We start from the raw sequence: 17760 nt of genomic DNA, 5'->3' as shown, positions 1-17760 counted from the left end.
TCTTGTGTCCACATCCTGCCCATCCTTCACAGCCTAGTTCAAATACCATCTCCTTCAAGAGAAGCCCTTAGTTCCCCTCAGTTAGAATTAATCCCTCTCCCCTCCCAGAGTGCATTATCTATCATTGCTCCAAAGTACTCGCTGGTCCTGAGTCATTTATATAGAAGTTCCTCATCTTCCTCCCTCGGTTGTGGACCCCAGAAAGGCGTGAGCCTTACTTCCTTCTGTGGTTCCCCCAGCTGTGCAGGACAGGGCTTTTCATACAACACACGCTCTACATATGCTTGCTAAATGACCGATTGCTCTGCTGGGGGAAACAGAATGGGAGACGCGACAGTGGAGTGTGGTCTCTGCGCCAACCTGGATGTGGATTCCTAATACCTTCCGAGGTGGGAAGGGAACCTTACAGCTCCCGTGATCTGCAGTGCACTTGCAGCGAGGAGGGACTACGAATTAGGGCGATTACTCGAGTCCTGAGAGTGCTCAGGTTCTACTGCTAGCTTTGCTGAACTCTCCAGCGGAAAGCACCCCATAATCTTCGAATAGTTCAAAATCTTTATTAGAAAATCCTTTTATGTAAGAATTTGAAAGTCTGTGATTCTCCTAGCTCACCAAAATGGTTACTCCAAGAATTCAGATGGGAGTTGGGGAGACCCAGGTTTAATGGGGGCAACAGACGACCTGACATTGTGAGGGTTAGTCAGATAACAGACGTGAAGCAGACTGAGCTGCCGGCCAGGGGTTCCGCAGCCAGTAACTATTAGAGTCAATAATTCATGTTTTGCAAATGCAAAACCTGGAAACAGAGGATGCAAAGCTAAAATCTTTAAAATATTGAGATGCCGTGTCTATTCCATGAATGTAAAAAAACCGAACCAGCAAAAAAGGTATTCCCTAATTTTCCTAACCATGCATTCTTGCACTGAGAGGCGGGTAAGTCCCTGATATGAAGTGTACACGCGTACACACACGGGCTTCTATATGTATGTGTGTCTCTATGTAAGATACGTGGATCTATACAAGATTACTTTATGACTCTATGTATCTTCGGGTCTGTATCTCCCTAAGGGTATCAGGGCATGAAGAAAGACATCACTCCAAGGAAACAAATGCTACCCTTTTGTCTGTGGCCAGAAGGTTAAAGCGGGGAGAGGTGGGGGGAGAGGGGAGGCCCTCGGAGGACGCACGTACCTGGCGCTGGTCCGTGGTGGGAGAGGACCGCGATCTCACGTGGACGGGCACCGCCAGGCTGTCGGAGCGCTCCAGCAGGTCCTCCGCAGACATGGACTTCCCAGCCCTCTTGGCCGCGGCTCCCCAAAAGAAGGGCTCCCCAGGGGTCCTGTCCACCCTCTGGGCGCCCTTCTGTCCATAGTGACTCGCTTCGCCGAGCTGCTCCCTCGGGGCTTGGTCCTCACGTCGCCGCTCCCCCGGGAGGCGGCCCCCAGCGAAGGAGCCGCTGCGGTCTCGGGGGGCCCGCGAGGTGTCCCCCTCGGCCCCCCGCTCCGTGGCCGGCAGGGGGCCGGCCTCCCTGCGGGGCTGCGGCGCGGGCTCCCGCAGCGAGCAGAGGCTGGCGGCCGGGGCGAGGCCGGGCTGCGCGTGGGCGCCCTGGGTGCGCTCCCACGGCGGCCCCGGCTCCTGGAGGCCGCAGCCCGCGGCGCAGGGGGGCCGCTGGCCGGTCTTGCGCTGCACGTAGTCGGCCAGGGCGCTCTGCTGGAACTGCTTCAGCTCGGGGCCGGACAGGCAGAGCGTGGAGCAGGCCCTGCCGTCGCGCTCGAACACGCGGCGCCGGTCGGCCACGGAGCTCTCGGGGAGGCGCAGCCCGGGCCGCCGAGGGCTCAGCCGCGCCGGCGCCGCCTCCTCCGCGACGCCCACCTCGTTCATCTTCTCGGGCTCGGAGTAGGAGCGCTTCTTCTGCTCCGGGGTCAGGCGCCGGCGCGGCCCCCTCCGGGCGGCGGGGGCGGCGGGGGCGGCGGGGGCGGCGGGGCGGGCGGGGTCGCCCTCGGCCGGGGTCACGCTGTGCCGCTCCCGAGGGGTGTGCGGGGAGGCCGCCGCCTCCGGGCTCCGCAGCCCCACGTGCGCCGAGGCAGGCCGCGGGCGCCAGGGTCTCGACGCGGCGGGGGTCCCCAGCTCGAGGTCGCGGCGCCGGAACGAGGTGGCCCCCAGGACCCGGCACTGCGCGTCCTTGATGCTGTTCCGGTAGGCGCGGCTGAAGGGGGCGTCCGGCGCCGGCCACTCGGGGCTGCCGGGCCTCGGGTCGCGCCAGCCGGGCTCCCTCCCCGCCTCGCTGCGAAGCTGACAGGTGCTCTGGCTGCGGGGCAGGGCGGGGTCCCGGCGTGGGGGCTCGCCGCCTGCGGGCCGGGGCCCCCGGCCGCCCTCCGCGCCCCTCCGCCGCGGCTGCCCGTGCGGCTGCCCAGAGGCCTCGCCCGGCTTCGGCTCGTGGGGTCTGGAGTGCTGCTCCCCGTTGCCCGTGGGGTCGGCGGAGTCAGACAGACGGACACGGCCTTTCGTCTCCTCAAAGTCATGCCCAAAAGTATTCGGAGTCGCGAGCGTCTTGCTGTGGCCGTAGCTAGAGCCGCTCACGCTGGGGGCTCTCGGGCCACTGTGCTCGCGCTGCTCGATCTGGGAAACCTTCTCGAGCACCGAGAAGGGGGGTCTCCCGTGCTGAGAGCCCAGCGGGGCGCAGGTGCCCCCGGAGCTGAGCCGCCTGCCCAGACCGCACGGCTGCAGGTGGGGCGGGGGGTCCTCACACCTCGGGCCTGGGCCTGCACCGGGGAAAGAGGCCACCGCACTGGGTCTGGTCTCGGGCCTCGGGTAGGACACGGGCCTGTCCAGATGGCTCCTGTGCTCAGGAACAGCTCTCCTTCCGGAGTCTTCTGCCTTGCTGTTGACTACAGAGGTAAACCAGCCCTCCAGGTAGCCGTCCCGGGCTCCTCCTCCTAGCTCCAAGCTGCTTTGCCTTCTTAGACTCTCAGGAATGTTCTGGAGAGAGGAAAAGGCTGACTGGGTCCTGCCAAAGTTGCTGGATGGGCTCGGACCGAGGCTGTCCCTCTCCAGCCCCCGCGGCTGGCTGGCGCTGTGGTCTTCATGGAGATCAGCCTCCCAGAGCTCTGGGGGCCGGGCAGGTCTCTGGTCTTCACCCACATGCCAGGCCTGAGGGCATCTGAGGCTGTGGAAATTAGAAGATGGTTTGCTGCTGTGAGCACTCCTTCTCTCGCCGGGATGCGGGCTGTCACCTCCGAGAGGAGTGACTGGCCTCTCCGGGGTGACCTCCTCCTCGTTTTCAGGTACTGAAGGAAAGTGGACTTTGTAGGGGACATATTTGGTGGAAGTTTCAGGTCTCCTCTCTACTGGGGGCACGAAATTGTGTTCTAGAGGCTGGTAGAAGGCAAACCCTGGCCTGTTAGACGCATCATGGTTCCCGTTCTGGTCGAGGGGGGCCATCCTGTCGCAGGCCCCAGGAGGAGCCGCGCACCCGTTCTCCTTGGCCAGCGCCGGGTAGAGGGAGCCACCGCCGCTGGCCGAGGGCCGTGGCACCTGGGCGAAGTGTGGCTCCAGAGAAGGCACGGGGTAGACGCCGGTGGGCAGCAGAGGCTGGCCGGGCTGTGCCTTCGGGGCGTAACTGTGCTTGGGCTGCGCAGGGGGGCTGCTCTCTGGACTCCCCTCTGGCACGGGACGCAGCTGCTCCTCCAGGAAGGGGGACTTCGGGGGCACCGCGGGGCTTGCCTGGGGCCGGCAGAACCGCTTCTGATCAAGGCTGGACCAAGAGCTGGGCCGTTCTCGCTGCCGAAAGGCTGCGTAACTGTCGCTGCGAGCCGGGGGCAGGGGTGCGCCCACCTTAGGAGGCAGGTTGGTGGTGCCCGTCTCCGGGGCACTGGGGCACAGCTGGCTCCAGGATGGGGGGGCCGCTCCCTTGCCCCGGGGAACGTGATGCCATTTATCACAGCCCCGACCGTCCGCAGATGCCCGCGCCTCCCTACCTTGGAGAAGCAGGGCTGAAGAGTTCACCTCGTACTCAGCTGACACCCCCCTCCGGGGGTCGTAGACCGTCTTGACATAGCGAATGTCTGCCTGCCGCATCCCTTCCAGGAGGCCACCGCGAGCCGCAGTGGCGTCCACGGAGCCCGACCTATCCCGGCTAGGGAGGCCAGCGGGCGGGTACTCCAGGAGGCTCGAACTGGTGGAGAAGGAGCTGTACGCCGAGTCTCTCTTGCTGTGGAGGTGGCCGAGCTGGTCGATGCTGCTGGTGGACTTGGCAGGGGAAAGAAGGTGGCAGGGTGGGTAGCCCCCGCCGGGCTCCAGGCTCTCCATGCTCCCCTGGGAGCTGCAGTGCTCAGGGCTTGGCCTCAGGTAAGCATGGTCAAAGTTGGAGAGGTCACTGGTAGAAGAGCTGGAAGAAAGGGACACAGAGCAGTCAGCACCGCTGACCTGTTACCATCTGGGAGGCGCACAAGCACAGGACCCAGCTTATAAATGTACTCTTGGGCAAGATGTTTGGGTTTCGGAAGGGTGGGTGAAAAGGGCCATATTTGGGCCTTGCTTGGCCTGCGTGTGTGTGGTCACTTGGAGTAATTGCTCAACACTGTAACCTACATGCCTCGAATTAATCACCCCGGCTTGCAGGGGGCGGGGCGGGGGGCACAGAGGGAGCCGCGTGGCCTTTGGGTACAGGCAACACATTGATGTGATTTGCTACATGCCACCAGTGACATTCCGTGTGTGCCAAGAAATGGGAGGTGGAGGAGGAAAGAGAGGAAGAGGAGGAGTGAGAGAGGCCGCCGTTTTGTGTCTCTTAGGGCTATTTGAGGGAAGAATAGGAAGACCTTGGTAAGAGACCAGGCACATGAACCCTGTGCACGTGTGTATGTTTTTAGTTAGTATCTTTCCTTTTTATGGAATTGAAGGGCTATAACCTGGCAATCTTCCTGGAATCTCAACTACTAGAGACAATTTGTTTACAGTGAGAAAGCGAAACACAAAGCTGAATGAGAGAAATTCAGAGAAATGACAAAGTCAGAGAAGGCTAACAGGAGGGGGAAGCTTTATAAGAAAGTCTTAATTACAGGAGTCCCATCACCTTTGGATGACTTCCCAAAGCCTAAGCAAAGCCTCCTTCAAACACTTTGACAAATAAATAAATAAAATCTTAAAAAAAAAAAAAAAAAGGCACCCGGGTGGCTCAGTGGGTTAAAGCCTCTGCCTTCGGCTCAGGTCATGATCCCAGGGTCCTAGGATTGAGCTCCACATCGGGCTCTCTGCTCTGCTGGGAGCCTGCTTCCTCCTCCTCTCTCCCTCTCTCTCTCTCTCTCTGCCTACTTGTGATCTCTGTCAAATAAATAAGTAAAATCTTAAAAAAAAAAACAAACACTTAGAAAGGTAAGACCTTCTCCTTTACACAGTCTTCTACGTGATTTTCAGAGCCTGCTAGGGGAAGGGGAATGACTCAGTCTTGACACGGCATACCCCCAGAGAGTTGCCTCAAAACAAAATTACTTATAATTATCTTCAATTACAAATGTTAAAACATATTTCACCCAGCATGTGGGGTGAGTGAGGGCGTACAGAAAGGAACAAGTGGTTCAAAATCAAACAATCTCAAACCTGTTCAAAGGTTTGTGACTCAGCATTCTCTACAAAAGGGTAAACACTAAAACTTTTTGCTAAGTTTTTGTATTTCTTTTAATTTTTATTTTTTAAAGGAGTATTTTATTTTATTTTAAATATATATATATATATATATATATATATATATGTTTAATTTATTTGACAGACAGAGATCACAAGTAGGCAGAGGGGCAGGCAGTGAGAGAGGAGGAAGCAGCCTCCCTACCGAGCAGAGAGCCCAATGCAGGGCTCAATCCCAGGACCCTGGGATCGTGACCTGAGCCAAAGGCAGAGGCTTATTAACCCACTGAGCCACCCAAGCGCCCAAGTTTTCGTATTTTTAAATGAAAAGGCATTTAGACACTATTAAAACTCACATGGCTATTATTATATTTCTAGACCTTATTTAAGTTTATATGGTACCTTATTGGCTAAGTATAGGATAATGATTTATGGTTGGCCTAAATCCAGGGTCTATGACAGGAGACTGGAAGGACCATATTCTAACTCAAAACTGGCACTGGAATTCAAGGAAGACTACATTTTCAGCAATTCATCTCAAGAATGTAATTCTTCTTCTTCTTCTTCTTTTTTTTTTTTTTTTAGACGACGTCCATTTACTGAATGGAGCATCCTGCTTCGGGAGGGACAGGTGAAAATTCAAAGGAGAAAGGAAGGAGCAGCCACATTAGACACAGTAGTCCTGGCACTCAATGGTGTGGCATATGTCACTGCCAGATTCTACCCCCTTCCTCCTCCCTTCCCAGTCCCCCTTCAAATGAAGAGACTGTGTTAAAAATGTACATGACAGCTCAGTGAGGATAATCTTGTACAACCCACTTACACTTCTCATTATCTCCTCTAACAGAAGATTCAGATGCTTCCAGTGGAAATGGAAGACGTGTATCCCATCATGGCTGTTCTGCTCGCCAGCTACATGCCGGCGGTAGGCACTCCTTAACCCCCTCCCAACGGTTGAGAATTTGAGCAGAATGGTTCACTGGAAAGGATAAGTCAAATCTACTTAGGGACAGAAAAAGTCAAAGCGAATAAACAGAGTAACTGAAACTCACTACTGAGTGGGATGCGCTAACATCCCCAAATGTAGATGATTCTAGAAATACGAACTCACTGGTGGAACGTCTTTAGGCAGAACAAGGGTTCCGCGGGTTCCATCCTGTGGCTAAAGGAAAACGAACCCACCGATCCTCAGGTGGAACGTACCATGGGAGAATGGTATTCGAGGTAGGCTCTGTCCCTTGGGATCCCCGCTCCTGACCTGAGTGAGGAGTAGGACTGAGCGGGGTGCTGACATCACCCTCCACAGAGTTCTGGAAGTCGCCATTTTGATTATCTTTGCCACTCCTGCTTCCAAGATGGCACTTGGAATGAAGGAGGAAGAAGAACTCGGGATGTGGTCTTCGGTCCCTGCGACAGTCCCAGCCCACACAGAGATGGCCTTACTATCAAGGAAAGTGTGACGGGCTCCTGATCGTGGTCTGGCCAGCTACCAGCCTCACTTCTCCTGGTCTCCTCCAGCTCACTGCCCTCCAGTATAATGGCCTCCTTCCTGTGACAAACCCATGAAAGATTTTCCAGTGTCTCGGGGCCTTTGCACTCACTGTTGCCACCACATGGTATGCTCTTTACCCGGTTCACTTCTACTTTGCTCAAGTCTCTGCTTGGGAGACTTCCTGGAACGGAGGAGCTTCTAAAGAGCCCCCCACCATCCTTGCCCCTCGTTACTCTGCTTCTTTCCTCCACAACACTCACCACTACTGCCATCACCCGCCATCCCTTTCATTATATGAGAGACTTCAGTTGTGTCTGTAACGCTTAAGAGCTGCAGCAGATATGACAAGCTGTTACTTCTGTGGTCGATCCACAAATTCTTAATAATATTACTTAAGATTCTTGTAATATGACTCTTTCTTTTGTGTGTTTATGTGTGTTTTCTAAATACTTAAAACTCAGCAAAGAGCACAAAACAAGTGTATGAAAACATTTTCTAAAGTGCACTCCTAGAACGTGAATTCCTGAGATGATCCGATGTTTGGAAAATGCCGGGCTAAATGAATGAATTCTATTTGCTATAAGACTTCTGAGTCTTTAATAAACTATTGTTCATGTGATGTTCCAAAAGGAAAATAGTGTATTCTAAATTAATTTGGTCCCAGGAACTTTTTTCCAAGGAGCATCTAGTGGATGATTAATGTGTGGAACAGACCGTGGTCAGCAAATATTACAGGGTATGGGGCTTTTTATGTCTTGTTCAGCATTATACCCCCAGTAGCCAGAAATCACCCGAGAGGCAGTACTGATTCTTCAGCATTTTGATACTGTTATTTCGGCCTCCCTGGAGGGGCGTGGATCACTTGGCTTTTCCAGATTTCGTCTGAAGGACTTTAATACCGAGGACCGCTGTGTGAGAGTTCTGCAGGACGGCGAAGCGATCGTGAGCCGGGTCTGACAGCAAGCCGCTGAAATACAGGTTCAGTGAAATCCAGACCTAAGCCAGCTTGCAGGCAGTTAAAGTCCCTTGTCTTGTGCTTCCCTCTCCCCTAAGCTCCCTGATGCTCCTGCTTCTCGGTGAGAAACAGATCCATAAGCTCAGAGCGGAGACTGGGCTTCTAGAGCTAAAGGAAGGCGTCAGACGGATGCCAGCCAGCTGATTTGGCACACCACACCGCTGGATGTCACTGCACTCCTTGGAAAGGCGCCTGGAGTGCGTCTCCACCAACAGCCGCCAACGCCAGGCCCTCTGAGCAGAGCACAGATTGGGGTGAGGCGTCTGCCAGCACCGCACGCCAGAGCTGTGGCCCGAACAGACTGCAGCGTGACCTGTGCTGGAGAAGAAGAGCATCCCCAGGTCTGTAGAGCTGTGGGTAACGCGAGCTCACCTCTGTCCTCGTACCCCACACTCCTTTGTGCAGACGGTCAGGAGGTCTGTCCCGAAGCTCGCATTAGAAGGCACAGTGATGGACCCTGCTGCCTAAACCCACGCGGAGGTTGGGACGGGGAGGAGGACACGGGAGGTGTAGACACGCAGCCTTCAGAGCCCCACACTTCCGGGGCCCAACTCTCTCAGAGCTCACACCGTAGGCAGCTTTTCTGAGCACTGACTGTAGTCGTCCTAACTCTGCTCGTGTGTTTCAGGTTACAGTATGGCCAGATTTGGGGCCTCCCGGGAAGGCGAGGCGTTGGGAGGGTCTACAGGGTCCCACTCTTTAGGTCTGCGAATACACAATGGCATTTTCTGTGCATGCTGGTTTATTCCGTTAGCCTTGGAATTTACTCTCAGGTTTCACTGTGCCTCTGTAAGTCTTCAGCCTGATTATTGTAATTGTCGGAATTACTGAGTGCTTATTAAGTTCCAGGAACCGCACTAAATGTGTTACATGTTTTGCTTAATCCTCACTATGACCCAATAGGATACATACTATTAATTTCATCCTACAGGCAAGAGAAACAAGATCAAAGAGGTGAAATGACTTGATCAAGCCCATCTAGCAGGTGGTGAAGTTGGGATCCAAGCCCAAGTGCCTTCTCACTGTGCTTTCTTCCCTTCGCACCACGAGTTACATCTCACCTTCCAAAGGCCCAGAGAGCAAAAGCGCTGTGCCTGGGTATAGGGGGCACCCGGCTGGGGGGCCTGTTCTCTGAGCTCAGATGGCGAGAATACATCCTTTCAGTGTTCTTAGAAGGGATACGGGCAAGGGAGAGGGGAGTCTGGAACAAGGAGGGTCACCAGGAAATTCTTTCGGTGGCCTGAAGCCTATCCCGATATGTCGGGAGCCACGTCCATCAGTGACAAGTCTAGGAATTGGCCCTTGATTTGACTGGACGTGAGTGTTAAGTGTTCTGAATCCTGGCCTTGCCAGATGTGGAGGCACCATCTGTTAGTTAAGTAATCCTTCCAGAAGTCCTGCCCCTCCCCCACCTGACCCATCAGCACTTGCTTCTCATTTGCATGCAGGACCCATATCCCCTTGGCACTGCACTCCCTGCCATCACCGTTCTATAAGCACTTCCAAAAAGCCCGAAGCAACACGGTCTAACTGCCTAGCATCAGAAAGTGGATTCTAACTCACATAGATTCTGAATTTATAGTAAATGTAGGGGGTCCTGACTGAGTACTTTCATATGTCTAGTAGTCAAGTTTGGCTTCCGTCTCCCTAGTGCCACTCAGCAGTGTCAGGTCTGATTATGACTATCAGTCCCTTTTCCCAGGACACTGGCGGTGGCCTTGCCTTTTTCTGACTGAACCTTGACTGATAAAACAGGGAAACAGAGGAAGTATAACTAGTAGTTAGTTATATGCCATGGCTCTGACCCCTGACTTGGACTTGAGTCTGGACTCAGGTCCTGATCGGTTGTGTGACCTTGGACAAATTAGTCTCTCCAAGCTTCGATTTCCTGTTCTGTACAATGGGGTTAAGACGACTGGATCTGTTTTACAGGTGTAGATGGAGGCGTGTCCTACCATATGAGATAACTGCACACTGAGAAGGCCCAACTGTGTGAATTCGGGGTTGGAGCTAAGTTGGGGGACCGGCCTAGCAGAAGGGTAAAAACAAGTGGGGAATCCAAATACGCAAATAAGATGATCCCATAAAAAGCAGATACATAGTTGGCCAAGAAGGACAGTAAGCCCCGAGGGGAAAAACTCGTCAGCTTTTCTAGTAGTGTTCCCATGTGTAACTGAGAAACGTCTGAGAACGGGCAGACCCTGAACTTGACTCAGATGGCCTCCCTTTGTGCCGGTCTAGAGCAGGATATGAAGATACTGGTATACAGTAGGAGTTTTAAGAGGATGAGGAAGGAGGTGGGTGGAGAGGCTTAGGAATCGAGGTGAGTGTAAGAAAACATTCTCGAAACAGAAGAAAATGTCCTTTTTTGGGAACAAGACCTCAGAAAGAAGAAAAGCCCCAAGTCCCAGCTGGGGCCACTTACCTGGAATGGTATCTCTGGGGCCAAGGAGTGCCAATCGTGCCCGGGGTTATCTGCATCATGCTGGCATCTGGCTGGTTCTCGCCAAATTTGGTTAAATGCCAAGAGTGAGGTCGGCCTGCAGGGTCACTACGCCTGCGGAGAAACGGGAGAGGGACCGTTCAACATTAGAGTGTTCTCAGACAGTTTCTTCACTGATGGGATTTATAGATTTAAAAGCAGAGACGGCTGTATCCTCAGAGATCAAAAATAATTAATTAATTATTAATTATTGGAATTAAATATTGGAAAGCAGATCTTACTGCCTATTTCTTTTACTAATCATTGCTATTCTCTGCTTTATTAATATTCTTATTTTCATTTTGATATCATTTCAGACTTCCATAAAAATATTGCAAACTTAGTATAAAGAATTCCTACATAAACCCTAGTGCACTCTTGGTGTGAATGCGAATTGGTACAGTCACTACGGGAAACCGTATGAAAGTTCCTTTAAAAAATTAAAAATAGAACTACCATATGATCCAGCACCCCCACTACTGGGTATATATCCAGAGAAATTGAATCGGGCTCTGGTAGATATATCTGCTCTCCCATGTTCACTGCAGCATTACTCACAAGAGCCAAGATCTGGAAACAACCTAAATGTCTATCAACGGAGGAACGGACAAAGAAGATGTGGTGTGCGCGCGCGCACACACACACACACACACACACACACACACGACTATTATTCAGCCACGACAAAAAAGGAGATCCTGCCATTTGCAACCACTTGGAGATGGACGCTGAGGGTATAATGCTAAGTGACTTAGGCAGACAGGGAAAGATAAATATCCTATGATCTCACTTCTGTGTGGGATCTAAAATAAAGAAGACAAACTCAGAATGATAGACTACAGCTTGGTGACCAGGGGCTGGGCAGTGGGAGATTTGGTAAAAGACTCCAAACTTCAAGTTACAAGATTTATAAGATGGGGGTCCAATGGACAGCATGAGATTATGACTAATGATACTGTGTCATACGCCTGAGTGTTGCCAAGAGAGTAGAGCTCACATGTTTGTGCCACAAGAAAGAATAACCATGTGACAAGAGGGACGTGGTCGCTCATACTTTGGAAGGAATCATTTTGCCATTTATAAATGTAACAAATCTATATATTGTATGCCTTAAATTTACACATTGTTCTTTCACATTAAATTTACACATTGTTCTTTCTTTTATATCCCAATAAAACTGGGAAAAAAAATTCCCACCTATCCTTCACCTAGATTACCTACATGGTGACATTTTATGCCACAGTTGCCTCTGTTTATCCATATATAAAAATGGGAACAATAATTCCTTCCCACCTCCCAAGAGACTGTGTGTGGATATACGTAAAAAAAGCTTTCTGGGGATTTTGAAGTCCTCCGTCATATCCTGATGCTGGGTCAATTATATTCTTTTAATTTCTGGGTAAGAACTACATAAAAAGCAGCAGCTACCTCAGTGTTAACACTGCTCTAAGTGAGGTGGTATAAACAGCAACATACTTTTGAAATCGTTTTTCATTTTGCAAGTCAGTGACTTCAACTTTTAAATATCCTGCCCTTTTAACACAAAGCGTTGACAAAGCCAAAGGGGAAAAGTGGGTGTCCTTCAACTGCACTGCTGAAGAATAAATTTGGCGAGAAGGATTCCACTACTATAGAAGGTCTGAGTCTGGAGAGAGTGACCGTGACTTATTTCTGGCAAAAAAGGTGAGGTGAGCTATTAGGAATTGCGTGCTGAAAACTTCTGAACTCTAAGACTAGGGGAAATTTCTACAGTTTACTAACACATGTATAGTATCTAGGAATCCACTTTGATACACCGATGGCAAAGCTGTAAGTACACCCACCGATTTCTTTTCCATGAAAAAAATTTATTAGCTTATGTTACATAAATTTCCCTGATACCAGTAAAATTTCAAGTGTTAAGTATTTCAGAATAATACTAGCCCATGTGTCAGACATGGGTTCTCACCCTGACTTTACTAACTTGCTCTATGACCCCGTGTAAGTTACTTCTTAGGGAGGAGAAGTAAATCTTTATAAAAGATAAAGACATTAATCAAAGAGGTTGTATTAACCTCATTTTAATCTGAAGCAACTTTAAAAATCTGTAAGAGTATGGAGGACTTGCCAAGAGAGATAATCATTTCCCCAAATACGTGTATTTTTTTCTGAAGAGAGGTTGGGGTGATAGGAAAATGATCTATGCAAAGCAAGGGATAATACAGACACACAAGATTTTTAACTATCAGTAAATGCTTCTTGAAATGAAGGAAGCTGTAGTCAGATACTAATATCTGTGTTGCTAGAGGCCAAGAAAAATGAGAAAAACTGAAATATCTCTTTATAAAATGCTGGGGATACAGAGAGCCAAAATGTTGCTAAAGGTTATCAGCTCTGCTCTCAGACAAACCTGGATTCTAATCCTGATACCTAAAATCCAAAAGCTAAAAACCGGTGGTAAGTTTCTTAACCATTCTGAGCTTCCTCATCTGAAAAAGGCAGATTATTATAGAACCTATTTGTAGGGTTTTTGTAAGATTAAAAATGAGCTGATATACCCAGCACATAGTAGAGCTCAATAAATGTTAAGTATGATTCTCATCAGTCATTCATTATTAAAGAATTGGTGAAGACTAGAGGGTAGGGAGACAAGCCCGCCAGAGAGATCAACCATGCAGGACAGGAAAGGGGAGAGAGAAGCTGGGAGTGGATGGCAGAGGTGAGCAGAATGGACAGGAACTATTGATGGCAACGAGTCACCCACCTCTGAGCTCCCCAGTAAAGTTCTGAGAGTAGATAATTACAGCGGGGGTTACTGTGCTCACAGCATGAAAGACCCTGGTCACATTGGTAAGGTCAGGACCTGCCAGGGCAGGGGCTATGACCTCTAGTCAGAGAGGTAAACATGCGCCAAGATGGACTAGACCTTGTCCACCTGGAAGCTAGGAAAGAAAGAAAGTAGTAGCACAGCCTTGGGCTAAAAAGATGAAATAGAGTGCAAACACAAGAAACCAAGAGTGAAAGGCAAAACATTACGATTTGTCTGGCTCCTTGTCCCCATACTTCTCTAATCCCCATAACATGTCCCAAGTAACCCATGTATCTGGGTTCAATATTGGCCCAAAGCTGAACCTGTCCTCTTCTCAGATAGGCCACCAGGGAGCCCCCGGTTAATGGCTCAGTGTCCACGGCGCGGCATTCCTGCCTCTAGCCTCACTCTGACCTTGGACATGCAGCCCACCTGAAACTAGGTTCCTCAGCTAATTCCTTGAAGCCAGGACACCTCCCTTGAACTCCAGTTCCTCACTGACAGATTCCTGCTTTATCTTCCAGGTCCATCCAGGGATTAGAAATTCTTTCTGGTGCCCCAAGCCCCTCAGAGGCTGACACAAATCACACCGCCCTGAGTCCCATGGCCAGGATTCAAACCCAGTTACCTAGGACTTCAGATACTCAATAGATGCTGCTGAATAACCATACAGAACTTCATGAAAACATATAAAGTCGCTTTTGCATGAGGCATCTAGAGACGCTTCATATGGGTCCAAATGATCCAAATGGGTCCAAAATGCGTAAGGAGAAAAAAAACTGTCATCTTCCTTTCTCGTGTTCTGGTTACCTCAATGGGAGGCGTTGGCAGGACCCCTCTCAGAGTAAGATGCCAGCTAGCCCTCTGACTAGGGATGGGCTGTGAGAAACCAGTGGGTGTACTTGAAAACTGAACTTGGCCTGAGTGTGGTAATGCTGGGAATGGGCTCTCCAGCAGCTTCATCCACCAGCTCTCTCTGACTGTGCCTACCTATAAAGGCTGGCTGCTGACAAGTCTTTCCTACCTAAGAGGAATGGACAGACCCCAGTAAAGTCCACAGACTCCACAGAAGATCCCTATTCTGGTCAAGGAGATGAGGTATGAGCTACTGTTTACTGATCATTTCAGCGGTTCCAGAGAAGCTCTAGTCTGAAACCTCCCAGGAAAGAGAAGGGGGGGGGTGCCCGGAAGCACAGTACAGCTGCCCAGACTGCATGTGTCAGTTGGTACCCCACTTCAGGAAGGATCGGACATCTTGCAGAAGCTCTGAATCATACTCCCAGGTGTCCAAGGGGCTCTGCATAGAACAACGAAGACATGTGGAGCTGTTTGAAGTGAAGAAAATTTTTCTTTGTGCTTTGAAGACAATCACGAAGCTTTTTTAAAAAATGTCATCTATCCAGATGCCTCCATGGTTTCTTTACCATTCATTCAGGGGGCATCCATCTCCCATAGAAAGGGAGACTTTCTATATCCTAGTCACTATGCTGGCACTGGGGATACAAAGAACAAGGTGTCACTAGACCCAAATAATTCACAATATCGAGGAGGACAACCAAGTTCACTGTGATGAGATGGGTTCCATAGACCTGTACGAGATGCTTGGTGAACACAGAGGAGGGACTCACTAAGGGGTAAGGTCAAGAAAGCTGCACTTTTACCTATATCATGAAAGATTTTCCAGATGGAAGAGTTTGGGAAAGTGAAGGGAAGGCCATCCAGCTAGAAGACATAGTGTGACAAATGCATGGAAACGTGCAAGCACGTTGTAAAACAACTCAGAGGACCTGGGGAGGAGATGGGTAAGGGAAGAGTAGTAGATAAAGGTGAAGAGATAGGAGGATAGACCTCATTAGAGACCTCTTTAAAGGGTTTGGACAGTATCCTGTGGATTTGGAAGACACCAAATAACCTTAGCCAGAGAGGGGCATGCTTAAATATGGGTATCAGTAAGATATCGTCAATAACAAGGAGAATGAATTCGAGAGAGATGAGATTGGAGGCTCTTCTACTGGCCAGGGTAAGAGGTAATGAGGGCCTGGCACTCAGGCTGTGGGCAGTGAACTTAAAGGAATGTCCAGCTGCAAGTATTTGAATGTAGATGGTGTAGAATAGAGGATAGCCGGGGTGCCTGGGTGGCTCAGTGAGTTAAAGTTTCTGCCTTTGGCTCAGGTCATGATCCCAGGATCCTGGGATCGAGCCCCACATTGGGCTCTCTGCTTGGCAGGGAGCCTGCTTCCCTCTCTCTCTCTCTCTCTCTCTCTCTGCCTGCCTCTCTGCCTACTTGTGATCTCTCTGTCAAAATAAATAAATAAAATATTTAAAAAAAAAGAGAGAGAGGATAGCCAAGGGGGAAGGATTGTGTAGCTAGGATGATGATAAAATTAACTTTCATAAAGAACCATTAGATGGAGGGGGTAGGAATGGAGAGAGGGAGGAGGGAAACAGAGTGGGAAAGTAGACGACTTTCTCTGGGGCATGCAAATGTGAGGAGACTGTGGGGTTTTCAATGGAAGAACATGGTGGGCAGGAGGGTCTAGAGGATGGAAGTCTGGGCTGCACTTAAAAATCAGGAGTCATAGGACACATGGCCTTGGAGAAAAGGCAAGCTGCTTGGGGAGAATGCGTAGGGAGACAAAGGGAGTGGTTAAAGGATGGATCTTTGAGAATCACTATGATGTAGGGGAGAGGAAGCCAAGAGAGAAGCCCAAGAAAAAGCTTCCAGAAAAGTTGGGAGAAAAACTGGGAGAGTGCAGGAATTTCACAGGTTCCTCGTGGAGACAATAAGAAGGAGGAATCGTCCACCACCCCAGCTGTTCCGGAGAAGGCAGTTTGGTGAGGGCGGATGCACGTGCGGTGGATTTGACACAAGTAAGTCTTTGCTGGGGAACTGCAGGGGGCAGATGCCGGACTGGGAGTAAGAGGACGAAGAAGAGAAAACAAAGAGCGAGGGCCGATAATTCTTTTTAAACTCTTGGCTCTAAAGGAGAGAAAGAGGGTGGTGGCTAAAACTCTAGAGATCAGGGAAGGAAAGTTTTTGTTCCTGACGTTTTGTTTTAAAACAAGGAGAAGCACGAGCAAGTGTACATGAGACCGGGAGCTCCAGGACCCAGGACAAAGAGGATGACAGTCCTCAAGACTCATAAGGAAGCAGGAAGGGATGGCAGTCCAGAGCGATGTGGGGAGCAGAACCTTATGTATGTGGGAGTAGAGCCAGAGCCACTGAAATAAGACAGGAGGAGGTAAGATGTGACTCTCTTATGTATGGAAGGGAGCGGGGTGGGAGGAGACCGGAGAGACTTCAGACCCAATGTGCTCTATCTCGTGATGGTGTCAAAGGAGGGGAAAGTGAGGGGGCTGGTGTGGCGGGTCGGGGCTCAAGGAGCACAACAGCAAGGACTAGAAGAGTTCAAACCTGATAAGAGAGATTTCCAAGAATTAATGACTAAGACAGTGTCCTCCCCTTAAGGAGCTGACATCCACGTAGGCAGACCAAATGACGTCATTCCTAAGTAAACAATAAGTCACAAAGAAATAATTCCTACAGTAAAGATAAAATAAGTGTCCGAGACTTGAAATGCCAAAACAGGAAACCCGTCTTGGGGAGCTTCTTCCTCTAGAACTTGGAGAGTTCTCGAGAACTCCAGAGTTGTGGAGAACCTGCCCTGGGGTGGGGTGTCAGGTCTTCTCAACAGACTAAAATATTAAGAACAGAGAGATCTTGAAACAATCAAAAGGTCCGAAAAGACAAAATCAAAAACATATGTTGGGAGAAGGCTTCAGAGATTAGTCTTTCTTTACAAGATTTTTGCACGCGGACAGTTAAGTGATGGAATGAGGGTAAAGAACAAAGAAGACGACCGAAATCTCGCCCACCAACTCTCCCACCTTGCTGGGGGGGGACATACATCAGAGCAACCTGAAGAAAGCACTGTTTGGCAACATCTAGGAAAAAAATTTAAATAACATATCTATCAAAAGATGGAAAAACAAGCTAAATGCTCGTCAATAGCAGACTTGTTAAATCACTTGTAGTACAACCACAGAAGAGAATACTTTTGTGGCCATTAAAAGAATGGAGTCACTCTGTACCTGCTGGCATGGGAAGATCTCCAAAATATATGGTTAGATGATGACGATAAGGTATGGCACCATGAGTACAGTAGGCTGCAGCAGGGAAGGAGAAAATATACGTAACCCCTTATATGTTTATTAGTGTAAAGAATATTCTGGAGTGATGCTTGAGAAACTAGAAACAGTGACTGCCTCTGCGGAGGAAAACTTCTTATTTGCTGTACTTCCTTCCGTAACTTTTGAATTGTGTACCATGCCCAAGTATTACCTATTAAAAAGCACGGTAT

At 50.0% G+C, this 17760-nt stretch overlaps 1 protein-coding gene across 8 annotated transcripts in view; it reads right to left on the bottom strand.

Moving 5' to 3' along the window:
* SHROOM3 (shroom family member 3) overlaps positions 1 to 17760 on the bottom strand; it is a 186382-nt gene that overhangs the window by 26687 nt on the left and 141935 nt on the right. For all 8 annotated transcript variants that reach the window (XM_047719598.1, XM_047719593.1, XM_047719597.1 and 5 more), the window contains exons 3-4: positions 10555 to 10686; positions 1192 to 4387 (exon numbers count right to left, since the gene is read on the bottom strand). In XM_047719598.1, coding sequence (XP_047575554.1) covers positions 1192 to 4387; positions 10555 to 10613 — 3255 coding nt within the window. In that variant the 5' untranslated portion in view covers positions 10614 to 10686. The remainder of the gene's footprint in view (positions 1 to 1191; positions 4388 to 10554; positions 10687 to 17760) is intronic.

This window comes from Lutra lutra, chromosome 2 (assembly GCF_902655055.1).
Source record: "Lutra lutra chromosome 2, mLutLut1.2, whole genome shotgun sequence".
NCBI classification, from domain to species: Eukaryota; Metazoa; Chordata; class Mammalia; order Carnivora; family Mustelidae; genus Lutra; species Lutra lutra.
Note: the sequence above shows the minus strand (reverse complement) of the source record. Positions and strands in the feature narration are given on the sequence as shown.